The 13,364-nt window shown below is 39.6% G+C and overlaps 2 protein-coding genes across 2 annotated transcripts in view; one reads left to right on the top strand and one right to left on the bottom strand.

Moving 5' to 3' along the window:
* The window catches only part of rnf13 (ring finger protein 13), a 38,151-nt gene extending 31,272 nt beyond the window's left edge, over window positions 1–6,879 (top strand). Inside the window, exons 10-11 of the mRNA XM_077583298.1 lie at window positions 5,794–5,874; window positions 5,943–6,879. Coding sequence (XP_077439424.1) covers window positions 5,794–5,874; window positions 5,943–6,316 — 455 coding nt within the window. The 3' untranslated portion in view covers window positions 6,317–6,879. The remainder of the gene's footprint in view (window positions 1–5,793; window positions 5,875–5,942) is intronic.
* A 239-nt stretch (window positions 6,880–7,118) lies between these two features.
* LOC144062206 (profilin-2-like) overlaps window positions 7,119–13,364 on the bottom strand; it is an 11,203-nt gene continuing 4,957 nt past the window's right edge. The window contains exons 2-3 of the mRNA XM_077583299.1: window positions 13,242–13,364; window positions 7,119–8,356 (exon numbers count right to left, since the gene is read on the bottom strand). The exon at window positions 13,242–13,364 is cut by the window's right edge and continues 76 nt beyond it. Of these exons, the coding sequence (XP_077439425.1) occupies window positions 8,259–8,356; window positions 13,242–13,364 (221 nt within the window). The 3' untranslated portion in view covers window positions 7,119–8,258. The remainder of the gene's footprint in view (window positions 8,357–13,241) is intronic.

The raw sequence follows: 13,364 nt of genomic DNA, 5'->3' as shown, positions 1-13,364 counted from the left end.
AATATAGTGATAATTCTCACTTTATTCTCAGGATTCTCACTTTATTCTCAGAATTCTCACTTTAAAGTGATAGTGACAATTCTCACGTTAAAGTCATAATTCTCGACTTTAAAGTCAGAATCCTGCCAAACTTTTTTTTCTCTCTCTTCACTGGCCCTAATCCTCTGCCGTAAGATTTTTTCAACCAGAAATCTAGAAAATATTTACTGAACTGAACTACTTGTTGCAAATGAGGTGATTTGAAAGTTACGCTAATCTGAATTTCACGCAACAGATGAGAGAAACTTCTGTAATCAGAATATTGATTTGCAATGCAAAAACACATTTTTTCCAATCTTGAATTTTGCTCATGTATTTAAGTAGAATCCCCGACTACAATAGTCCCTGCTGGGGATCTTTTAAAAGTGATTCGCATAATGAGGCGTTCCATCGTAAATCTGCAATTGAGGAGGTTGTGAGCCACACCGTTCTTTCCCATGCTAGCCACATGTGCTGCTTAGATTGATATTATGCCACGTCATATGTGCTCAGTGAGTATCCTGCATCAGTCTGCTGGGCGATGGGGAATTGTTTTCTCTCTCTCTCTCTCTCTCTCTCGCTCGCTCTCTGCAGTCTTGCCAGCTGAGTCACAGTATTGGTTGACAGGGAGGAGGCACCAATTGCGAGGCTAATCACATTTAAAGCAGGCTTGCTTGGAAGCGAAGCAAATGATGACTTAAGAGGATGTAGGGGGTCCACAAATGAGCAATGCGATGGCATTTATTAGTTAGAGTTTATTTGATGAAGACCGCTAAAGGAGCCGGCTAGTCCTGTAATTAAATTATTAAATGAGTGATTTTATATTACATTTGAATGAGCTGTTCTTGTAAAGGTGTAAAACAAGTGTTTTTATGTCAGTTTTTGTAATTTGTTAGAACTATCATTATGACCTGACAGTAATTCATGTGAGACAAAAAATTAGCGGTCACTGGCCCCATCTTGTACCTCCAATTTGATGTCTAATTATGGGGTCTAGGTAGGTTAAGTAGTTCAAATATTTACATGTCATTGTGGCATGAAACATGAAACGTTGAAGCGATAAAGCCACACATTTGTTTGCATTGTTGTTGTAATCCGGTTGACTGATTTATGTTTACGCCACAGTTGGTTGGTAGAATTTTGTGAAGTTGTCATAGTGAATGCTTAAACGACTTTAAGTCAAAGTGTTTAAGTAAGTTAACAACTCTAATTGAATTAGATACTGTTTTTTTCTTCTTCACGTTTTTCAAAGTGGTTCTGCTCTACTACCAAGCTAAGAGTCGTAGCTTATGTTAGCTTCTTTACAGCGCTAATGCTAGCTCAGTATTGCTAGCGCTACTATTTTGAAGAGCCTGATGTGTGACTATCACGGGCTGTTAGAATTTGGATGTTCCGTTGTATAACACTCATGTAGGTTCAATAAAACAAGGGGGAATAGGATTAGCATGCTAGGCTAGGCAAAATGGCCAACATTTCTAAAAATGGTGTATAGACCAAAGATGGCGTACAGTGAAGTGTAATCGGCACACAATGGCAGCGTGAGACATACGATCTGTGTCAGTACACACGATTATGTAACCGCAGCTGCCGCGCCTGTCAACGTCGCTCTGCCATTTGATCATCTTTTGGTTCCAGTGATTGCGGAGTCTTGCATCATCTTGATCCCGGCTCACCTTCGGTGTCGGCCCAACAACTTCTGTCTAGCAAGAGCCGGTGGCATATATTTGGAGGCTGCGGTGTTTCACGGGGGGGGGGGGGGGGGGGCTATACAGGGCGGCTCACTGCACACTTTGGGTTGTTTCTGGCAGCTTCTCTTCCACTGAGTCTCGCTGCTCGCATGCTTGGTCTGGAGTTCAGTGGGACAGCGTGGCTCCTCTGAAAGGCGAGAACGCTGCTGCTAGGCTAGCTTATGAATACAAAATGAAAAAGGAAGGGACATGAGTTGCGATGATGACTCGTATGTGGTTTGATTAGTCTGTTTTCAGGAAATTTCTGGGAATTTTTTTTATGAGGCCCACAATGTGTTTTAAGAGTGTACCGAGAGGGAAGAACAACTTTTAGGGAAATTTATAATACATTAATATATGGGGAAAATAACATAAGGGAGAATGAAAATGTAAAATTCAAGGACAGTGAGGCTCATGGCTTGTATTTTGTGTTACAGCACACACAGCGTAAAATTCCTTCCCTGTCTAAAAAGGCATCCGACCAGTTTGTCAAGTCTTTAGAAAGCCTGCGCAGGTCTCACGAATGTCAACTTTCTGTATTTGTCTTTGGTTGGTTATGTTTACAGATGAGGGGGAAAAAAGCAATGCTTGCTCAAGACGTGTATCGATAATTCACAACCTTACACAAGAAAGCAATTAACGATGAATAATTTTCTTTGATCAAGATATTTGCTAATAAAATAGAAATTATATTACAGTAAGTGAATACATGCATTTGTTTGTTTGTTTGTTATGTGTCGACAGTGTCGACATTACCTTTGAAAAATAATACATTTATTGGGAAGAGGTCTTTATTTCCGGAAGCGTATTGCATTCACTTGGAAGAAAAAAACATTCCTGTTTTTCTGAAATTTTTTGGGGGACTTTTATTATTTTTTTCCCTGTTTTTCTGAATATTTTGTTCTGCCATAAAAAAATTAATAAATAAAAAAAAAACAGAAAAAATTACTTACAAAAACAGGGAAAAAATATTTAAGAAAAAGAACGGAGAACAAAAGTTATTCCGGAAAAACGGAGTACCAGCTTCTGTTTTTCTGAGTGACTTGTTGCAAACATGCTAATGTTAACTCCCTAACACATTCCCGCATACCGCCAACGTACCTTCAACTATATGACTTACTGGCTCAGTTAAGTAAGGTAAGGCATGTACCGTAATTAGTAACACACACAGTATTGATAATTTTTTTATGCTGTTTTACTGTATACTATCATTCTAATGTAAGCTAGGTTTATAATTTTTGGGATCATGTAAGTACAGAAACATGTCAATCGATCGGCATGATTTCTGTAAGCTAACAGTTAAGTTTCTACGGAAGCTTATTGCATGCGGGAAAGTGTCCGCCATTAGCGAGTCTGCAACAAGTCACTTTGTGTTCAGAGGTAAAAAATAAATGAATAAATAAATTGAATGAGCAAATTTAAGACAAGCTGGTGCTCTATTTTTAAAAAAATATATTTTTGTTCTTGTTTTTTTTTATCCCCCCCCTCCCTCTTTTTCTGAATATTTTTTTTCCAGAATATTTTTTTTATGACAGAGAAAAAAATATTCAGTAAAACAGAAAAAAGAAAATCTAACAAACAGCAAAAATAAATTAATAACAATGCTTGATTCAAATCAGTGACTGGCCGTGCATAATAGCTGCACGTAACTGTGATCTGCATACTCTGCACGTTAATTCATCAGACACACTATTTAGGTGCTGCTCTTCTGGTTGGCAACGTGGTTCAAAATGGGCTCCACAGTTGCCACCTGTTTGTATCCTTTGGGGATAAAGGCGCCTATTTTGAGTGCAAGCAGAGATTAAATGAGACCTGGCGTCTGTTGGAGTGGAGGCCACAGTTTTCGGGAACGTGGTATGGTATTTACTTTTGCTTCGCTCCCAAATAAGCACCTCACCTCAAGTAGACGCTTGGAGGTGGGAGGAATGGATCTTTAAATCGGCTGGGAACGAAGCATTATATCATCCCTTAAAAGAATGTGAAGTATTATTCAATATTATACAAGAATGTTTGCACAAAATAAATGCCTGATAACTTCAGCAAATAACTGAGCCCTACATGAGGTTGTGCTTGTCCACAAAGTGAATGGGTTCTTACTAGGTGGTTTTCCAAAGAAACTGAATGGAAATGCCAGAAATTCAAGGGAAAAAAGGGGGCCCGAAATTCGCAAAAAAATGTTTTACGCTTGGAAGGGGGTAGTTTTTGAAGCGTATCGAAAAAAAGGAAATGCGCATTTTGGCGATAAAACCGGATATACGTCGCACGTTCTGACTGATACGACGTCACACGCACGTTTGTAGTCACAATAAATGGAGGATGATAAAGTAAAATATGTTTGGGGAGACAAAGAAACACGATTCTTTTAATAGTTAATTAAAGAAAAAAAACATTGATGCAATTTGAGATGGCTTTATTAACATCAGCTCTCAATTTAACGACACACTTCACTTACAGCAAACGAAGACAAACCACTTCCGTTCAGTCCGTCGAAACCAACATTCCCACCTGGAACTCCCCATTGTCCCAAAGTTCCGTCTCTACAATGTAATCTTGCGGCGCATATATTCGCAAAAGAGCGAATGGAAACGGCCATAAGTCGCACGTCCGTGTTGCGCATTTTCACCAAATTCGCATAACAATTTCGAAACATTTGGATGGAAACCTGACTACTGTTGCACTCCTTTTTTTTCTCTCATGAGGAAATGAAACAGAAACACGTAAAACAAACTAAACCGTTAATTTACAGCCAAGATCCAGTCTAGTGGTTAGTTTTATTTGTATTGTATTGAACCGTCACATACACGATCCAAACTTAAGTCCTGATTGGTCGGCTTATAGTTTTGAAAAGTTGAAGTTAGCTGCTGACAGCGGGTGAGAAAAAGAGGAAGGTGGTGGGGAGGAGGGGGAGGAGGGCGGTGTTCGGCCTGACTGGGCGTCCATATAAGGTCACATGCGGCCCTGGTGTAGACACGAGAGGAAAACATGCTCACTTGGAGCTTACGTAAACACGGCAGCTCACAAGGGTCCGCCCTCGCTCAAGCCGGGGCCTGGTAGAAACGGAGGGGGTGGGGGGAGTGAGGAATTTGAAAAGGGAGTGCGTTGGTAAATTGCTCAGCTCACATCATCGGCAAGTTGGAGGTTGGGACTTGTTTGGAAAAGTTATAACCAAGATTGTGAGGAGAGTGATAAACTCTTGTTTGTAGTAATGGTGTGGAATTATTTTGCTTCAAAACTTTGTCAAACACTCAAATGGGTTTAAAATGAGGAGATTGTGTATTTTGGATCATAAGCAGATCCTCTCTACGTACTTTTTGGTTGTGATAGACTGATGTTTTTTTTTTTTTCAAGGCTGATACCGACTGATTGTTAGTAGTCAAGGAGACCGATAACCGATATTTCAAGCCAATATTCATTTGCAGAAAAAGATATAGAAATATTAGTGTCAAAAACAACTTTTTCTTTGAATTTTAAACATAAAGAATTGACATCTTTGTTTAAAATTTATTTTAAAAAATTGCATGGAGCTTTCAAGATCATCAGCACATGTTAAACTAAATTAAAAACTAAGCAATTAAATAGTTCCCTAAGTTTTCTAGTGTAAATAACGTTTTCCAAAATGTCAACATAATTAATTAATTTAATTTTGAAAATAAAAAGCGTAGAGTTCCGAGTGTCCTTTCCCAATGGAAATTAAAATTACATTATTTTTTTTTTGCAGACCCACTAGTTTAAATATGGTATTCTGGTTAATATTGTGCCAAATCCAGACGTTTTTATCCATCTCAGGTGGCGGCCATTTTGCCACTTACTGTCGACTAAAGATGACATCAATTTGCTAAGGTCTCAGGTAACAACCAATCATAGCTCCGCTTCAGAAAACAGGTGAGCTTTGATTGGTCATTGCCTGAGCAACTGTGATGTCATCTTCAGTCGACAGCAAGTTTGTTAATAATCCTCCGATCTCTACTTTTTGGCCTTTCCATCCCTTTGGCCATGGTTCATCTTGCTCTCATTAGTCCATCAAATTTTGGTGTGCTTTGTTTCTCAGGAGACATCTACGACGTGTGTGCCATCTGCCTGGACGAGTATGAAGAAGGAGACAAACTGCGGGTGCTGCCATGTTCTCACGGTGAGTCCAGTCAGCTGAAAGAGTCAATTGGCCAATGAGGACACCCTAACGAGCGCTTGTCCCCACAGCCTACCACAGCAAGTGCGTGGACCCCTGGCTGACCAAAACCAAGAAGACGTGTCCGGTATGCAAGCAGAAGGTGGTCCCCTCGCAGGACGACTCCGACTCGGAGGAGAGCAGCGACGAGGAGAACGACGAGGCGTCGGAAAACACCCCGCTGCTGCGCTCGCTCGCCTCCACCAGCGCACACTCCTTCGGCACCATGACGGCGGCGTCTCGCTCCGACCGCGAGTCGTCCTCCTCCTCCTCCGACGAGTACGGCCAGCTGGATGATAGCAGCGAGGAGGAGGAGGAGGGGGTGGGGGTCGCCGTGGAGACGGTGGTGGTCCAGATGCAGCGGTCAAGCCCGCAAGGCCACGAGCACGACCCGGTTCAAGCTTGACTCGTCGCTGGGGAACGTTCGAGCCTGCTGCTTATAATCTCCTTACGTATTCCTATGTACATACGCAAGCTGGCAAAATGAAGCATTGAAGGAAGGCTACTGCACTACTGTATAAGAGTCACTATACAAGACACACTCCTAAGGGCCAAGACAATGTCCAGATGAGCACTGCGTAAATACACACATCACAATATGTCAAAAATGTGCTTTTCTGTCATCCTTTTTTATTGTACATACACACTGATGCACCTTTAACTGCTATGCAGATGCTTTTTTGTCTTCTTTTGAAGTAGCACGTGTTTAAAAAGAAAAAAGAAAAAAAAAAGCTCTACACAGCAGTTTTAGGCCCTCTCTGGAAAAAAGACATTCATGTTGAAGAATAAAGTTTTAATCGTTAAGAAAATGTGTCATTTCATACTTAATGTAATGTTGTGGGGGGTGGTGGGGTCATGTTTCCCTCATCCATAATCAGGCTTTTGCAGAGCTTGCTGATGAACTTGACGAGGACTCGGGCCCTCAAGGACCGCATTTGGACACCACTGCTTTACAGAGTCAGCCTTGCTTTGAAAATTGCTAGTTTTGTCTTTTCGCTGTCAGTTAGCAAATTCAGTTCCAATAAACAATTCCATTAGCAAGTCAAGTATCATCTGTCTAAATCCATACTTCCAAAATGTGATATTTTAGAAGTGGTTTTTAATCACAAGGAAACAGCTGTGAAAACTAACCCACTTAAGTGTATGAGAGCATTGAAAAATTCACATTTTGTTGCATACGTTTAAACGCAAGAACAAGACAGGAAACGTTTTTCTGGTTGAATAAATTTATTTTTGATCTGTCTGTAAACAAGGTGATAAATCAAAATATGGCATTCTTGGCTGTATGCATATGAAATTCAATGCAACGACAGACTATCCCAGAAAACTAAAGTGAGAACAGAAATCAGCAAGAAGGACTTGGAAACAGATTTGGTGATAACGCAAAGCCTGAACAGTGGAGCTTAAGAAAGAAAAAAAAAGGAGGGGGGGGGGGGCAAAAATCAACTTAAGGATGAGATATGGGTGGGCAAAAATCATCTTCCAAGAGCAACAGACCTCTACGTTATGGCACAGGATTACATGTTTTGATAAACATTACATGTTTGCTTGCGTCCAACCAGTCTCCCAAAGCTTTATTTATCAGTTGGACGTTACAGTTGTCGGTTCTGAGCTCAATGGATGATGAAAGAAGGCAATTCGTTCCACTAGATCCATGCTAACCTCTCCTGCCACTCAACCTGTTTCAAAAGCTGAACGTTTAACTACACTTGGTCCTATCTGGGCAAACAAAGAACATAATCCAGGCGGTTAGAAAGCAAAGCCATAGCTCCTGTCCAACGAAACGAGAACCTTACATAAAACAAGTTAGCGGAAGTGGCAAAAAAAAAAACGGTAAGAAGTGCCTGAGCTGGTAACTGTGGAATGTCCATTGGTTTTTGGTGCGTCAACAGGAACAGGAACACTCCGCTTGATGACCATTGACCGAACCCAACGACTGCACCTCGACAAGCAATGCGTAAGAGCGGATATGCGGAGGCCAGTCGAGTGTTCCGTTGGCAGGGAGCAGATGATGGTGCCGCCGTCGAGAAAAAGGGTGGAAGACGTGACAAGCTACTGCTTCAGCGTCGGCTGCTCTCCAAGGGAGCGCATACGTCAGGGGACTTATCGTGTCAATGGAACATCAAGTGTTTGGCTTTCATTCTGCTGGTCTTACTCAAATGATGTCCTTTACCGTGCGCTCTGGATCAACTGAAAGGGCTGAGGTGGGTATTTTTTGGTGGGTGGGGGTGTGTGGGGGGGGCTGAAGAACATTAACAAGCAACAAGGACAGGTATGAAATGCAACAGGGTGGTAGGTAGACAGGTAGCTGGTTGGGTGGGTGGGTGCACCGCCTGGCACAGGACACTTTAGTATTGACATAACCTCAGGTAATTGGCCATGTCAAATACTATCTTGTTGAGTGTTCCTCCGTGGATTCCTTGCTTGCCTTTGACCAAAACCATTGCTGCGGCACAAAAAAAAAAAAAAAACAGAAACAAAGACATGGAATGAATTTCAAATAGTTGCAAGACGAGCACTGCAGTAAGTTGATTTTTCCTCAACTCTTTGGGTGACGTTAGTTATTTAGCACATAAAGCTCGTGCAAAAGTAAGAGCCTGACAGGGGTAAACAATTTTTCGGGGGACGTGGTCCTCAAATGAGCACCAAAGGCGGTCGTTTGGTGCTCATTTTTTCCTCGAACCGCCAACCTCACGAATGAACTTCAAGACTTACGGCAGATCGGGCAAGGTTTATCGTTAACGTGCAGATGATGTCATTTGAAAACAAACATTGCTGCATACAAAGTGCTGGTCATGGAGTGACGAGTAAAACTAAAATGAATACCAAAATTAATACAAGTAAATAACATTAATACATTCAAATTGGTGTTTGCAAACGTCTCATCAAATTTCTTCTTCTTTCTTACGTGACATTGAGGAGCACATTTTTTTCCCCCCACACTGTATTTACACTTTTTAACTGCATAATGTGATATGAATACACGCACCCTCAAAATGCCAATTTCACTCATTAACTCATTCACTGCCATTGACTGCTATGGACGTCAAAAATTCATTTGAACCATTTATTAGTTTAACATTTAACAAATTTTAATCGCCTGACGCCCCTCATTTTTAATAATTTTTCTTTTAAATCTTTTTTTTTAATAAAAATGAAAAAAAAAGTTCAAAAATTGGGGCGTCAGGTGATTCATTTTTTTAATTGTAATTGATCGCATGACTTCACTAGTTAACTCACGATTTAATAACAAATTGTATGTGTTCTAAATGTGCAATAAAAAAAATTCTAGGTTTTCATACTCTAGTTAACAAAAGTGGGAAAAAAATTTAATAGAAATAGTTCAAACGTATTTGACATCTAGGCGTCAATGGCAGTGAATGAGTTAGTGATAATAAATTAAAGGAAAATATTCATTAAGCAGATCTTGCCTAATAACTGCGTGTGTTTTTTTTTTAATGATTTTAATTACATCTACATGCTACCAATGAAAATAAAATCAGACTACTAAACATGAAAATATGTGTTAACTTCTTTTTTGAATAGTCATTCACAACCTTGCAACTGTAGGCTTAAAAATACATATTTTAAATGATTTTTCTAACGTTTTTTAACGCTGGATTAACGACCGCCCTTCTTTGGAAAGCCTCGAAGTGAATTCCAGTCATGACGCAGCAGAAACGTCCATGTCAAAATGACGCAATAGAAATGCACTGTACTACACCGGAGCTAAAACACACAATGTTTAAGGGGCAGAACGTGAATGTGTAGCACTACTGCCAGCCCCCTGCTTTGATACAACGCACTTGGTTAGCCGTGAGCAACGAGCTAGGTGGCTCACCAAGTCGTGTCCGTGGAGCTCTCAAACCCTGTGAGAGCCGAGAGCCGAAGGGACGCCGTCTTGTTGGTTGGAGTGACCCCAAGCCACTTGACCTTTAGATGTGAGGCCTATTTTATTCAGCAACTCCCAAAAAAATAGCTCTCAAGTGTAACAGTCGTGCTCTTTCTTGGCTGGCTAGCAGCAGAGCGGCTTTGGCTAGGCTTGCAGTAAAGCGGTGTCACGTTACAATCGATGAGCAATCCGAGAACTTAACAAAATAAAAGCATTCAACGTTATTCAAAGGAGTCACTATAAGACAATTTAGCAGTAATAAATTAAATAATAACGCATATATTTGTGGGGACTGGTGTCAAGTTGAATATTACAATTTTATAAATGTGCAGAAGTTTGCAAGTTACTTCATGTTAAAAATGTGATAGCTCTTAGTATGAAAAGATCTTTTATGTTTCGTCTCCAGTAAAGTTGAGTCATTTTACAATGTGCATCCGTATTGAACTTAACAAAATTAAAGTAGGAGACACTGTAACACAATTTAGCAGTAATAAATTTAATAATGCATACATATTTGTGGAGACTGGGGTCAAGTTGTATTTCACAAGTTACTTAATGTTCAAAATTAGTCCGCTCTTCATATGAAAAGAACAATACACGTCTTACAAACGCAATTATGCCATGTAGTGACCAACACAAATCAATGTCACACTTGTTCCCCCCCCAGTACAATACCCATTTTTATTTTATTTTTTAATTATGAATTGTTATTCAATAACAAAAAAAATGCAACCATATTTCTATTATGTTAACAGTTCTTCCCACAAAAAAAGATTTTTTTTTTTTTTTTACACATTATAGATTTAGATATAGAGATATAAAATGTGTGATTAATAGTCACGCAATTAACAAAAAAAATACAAATAAAACCCCTAATATAGAGTGCTGCTCAAAAGTTTGTGAACCTCTTGAGCAATTTGGACTTTCCAATTGTTTCAACCTGAACCATTACATTTGATATGAAATAACAGGTGTAGGTTTATCAATTCAATGCATTCTTTTTTTTTTATAAATTCTGCAGTCAAAACTTAATTAAAAAGACTTTTTGGTCAATTCATGTAGGTGCAAAAGTAAGTGAACCCTGAGCGGCATTGCTTAAAACAAATGTGTCAAGTAGGGTCAGGTAGGACAAATTGGTCGCTAAACTAACCACTGAAATGGACCAATGAAATGAGAGGGTTTAGCAAAGAAATTGTGCATCACTGACTGAAACTGAGACAAAACCACGTCACTTCAGTCGTACCTATGTGAACCCATACAGGTCAGTCATGCTGAGAGGAAGAGAAATCTCAGGGGGACCTCAGGAAGTGGGTAGTGACAGCACATTTGTCTGGGGAAAGCTATAAAGGCATCTTGAAAAAAAAAAAAATGAGCTTCATCATTCCACTGTCAAGCAGATCATCTGCAACTAGAAAACACTGAAAATGACTACAATCCAGCCTAGAAGTGGACGACCTTCTAAAATATCAGCAAGACAAATGATCATTCAGGTGAAAGCCAAGGGGACACGCGTGCATGCTTTAACAATCAGAAGAAAAGTCAATCGACAAGGCTTTCATGGAAGGCTTGCTAGGTAGAAAGAAGCCTCTGCTCACAAAAAAAAAAAAGATAACACTGAAGGTTTTTGGAAGTCCCTTCTGTGGACAGATGAGTCCAAAATTGAACTTTTTGGTCAACTAAAAAAGTCATGTTTGGTGAAAAGTCAACACCGCATGCTAGGAAAATAACAAGAGGAATATTGTGAAATCCTGGATCATAATCTGAAGCCGTCCTTTGCTAAATTACAGCCCGATAAAAGATGGATCATGCAACATGACGATAATCCAACGCATTCCAACAATACAACCAAGGAATGGCTGAAGAACAACAGGATTCGTGTTCCGAATGTGCCCAGTTAAAATCCTGACTTAAATTCTTTCAAAATACTGTGGCGGGACCTGAAGCGGGCGGTTTATGATAGACGCCCATCCAACCTCTCTCAATCGGCTGCATTTTGCAAGGAAGAGTGGCAAAAAAATCCCCCAAAGTAGATGTGAAAGACTGATAAGTCAAGAAAGTGTTTGGATGAAGTTCTCATTGCAAAAGGAGAAGCAATGTCTAAGTAAGTGAGGGGTTCACATACTTTTGCACCCATGAAATATGAGTTTTTCTTAAATCAACAATATTATTCAAGTCTATTATTTTCAATGTCAGCATTGTATGACTAAACATTTAATATAGTCATTTTAAAAATCTGACCATGCCTGCAGGGTTCACAAACTTTTAAGCAGCACTGTGTATATGTACACACACACACACACACACACACACACACACACACACACACACCTCTAACTATCTATCTGGTTTTGTGCCGACGGTTTTCGGTTCAGTTCGGTATGCAGTGACTTAAAAAAAAAAAAGTCTTGGAGTTAAGTAAAAGTGTATACTATTCACAGCTAATTATGATTGTATTATCATTTAAATTATTATTCGATTTATGCCAGTGGCATATAGTGGCAGGCATAACATACAGTAAGTGCTCTTTAATTGGATGGCAAAAGGTAAAAGCAACCTGTGTGTATCCGTCTGTTGCCGCTCGTACAACAGACTAATAAACATGCTTACCTGCAAATTTGTCAGCTTTGTGTTCGACTATACAAGCCCAGATTTCACACCAAATATATTTGTGACTAAACAGAGTTAAGATAATTATTTTAGCATGCAAACTTTTTTTTTTGTTTGCTGGTTTACCGTGAGATTTTTCTTCACTTGGTAAGTGCCTTAAAGCACCCTATGTTTAAAAAAAAAAAGAAAAAAAGAAGCTTTTCCTGGTTGATTTTTATCCTTGATTGATTTTTTTACTGATTTTAAATTTGACAGTTTTATTTACTGTGCGCTTCCATTGCTTTTACTGTTGCCTGTACTGTATATAATATTATTATTATTAAAAAAAAACACTGGCTCAAACACTGATCTTAGAATTACTCTCAGATCAGATTATAATTATACTATTATAGTTATAAAATAACATGCATTCGATGAACATAAGACAGAGATGTGTCATAAGTCGTCTTATATTGATAGAGCAGGGGTGGCGAGATCCTGCAGGTTTTGGATATTTCCCTTCTAGGAAAACCTGCGGCCCTCGAGGACCGCAGTTTGCCACCACTAGGATCGAGTAATATGTCATGTATATTATTACTTTGTTTACATGATGTGTGAATGAGCTCCGCCGATGTTCAAAGTAAAATGCAACCTCATCTCTTTGTTCACGTTCTAAACTCCACCACACTGGATTTCAAAGGAAACGGACAAGATGCGCTTATTAGCAGACTTCGGATTTAAGTGATTTACGGTGTGATCTATATGTCAGAGCAACTGAACGAATGCAATCTGGCAACTAGCATTAGACCAAAGGACACTATGATGGCGTTCCATTTCAAATCCGAACACGTACCTTTGGATGACTTGCCTATGGCAATGTTGAATGTGGGACCATCTCCTGAAGTACATTTTGTTCGGAGGTCCATTGTACGTACGTCATCGTTGAACAGTTCATCTCTGATCACGGAGCATTTTT

Source organism: Vanacampus margaritifer, chromosome 13, assembly GCF_051991255.1.
Source record: "Vanacampus margaritifer isolate UIUO_Vmar chromosome 13, RoL_Vmar_1.0, whole genome shotgun sequence".
Classification (NCBI taxonomy): Eukaryota; Metazoa; Chordata; class Actinopteri; order Syngnathiformes; family Syngnathidae; genus Vanacampus; species Vanacampus margaritifer.
Note: the sequence above shows the minus strand (reverse complement) of the source record. Positions and strands in the feature narration are given on the sequence as shown.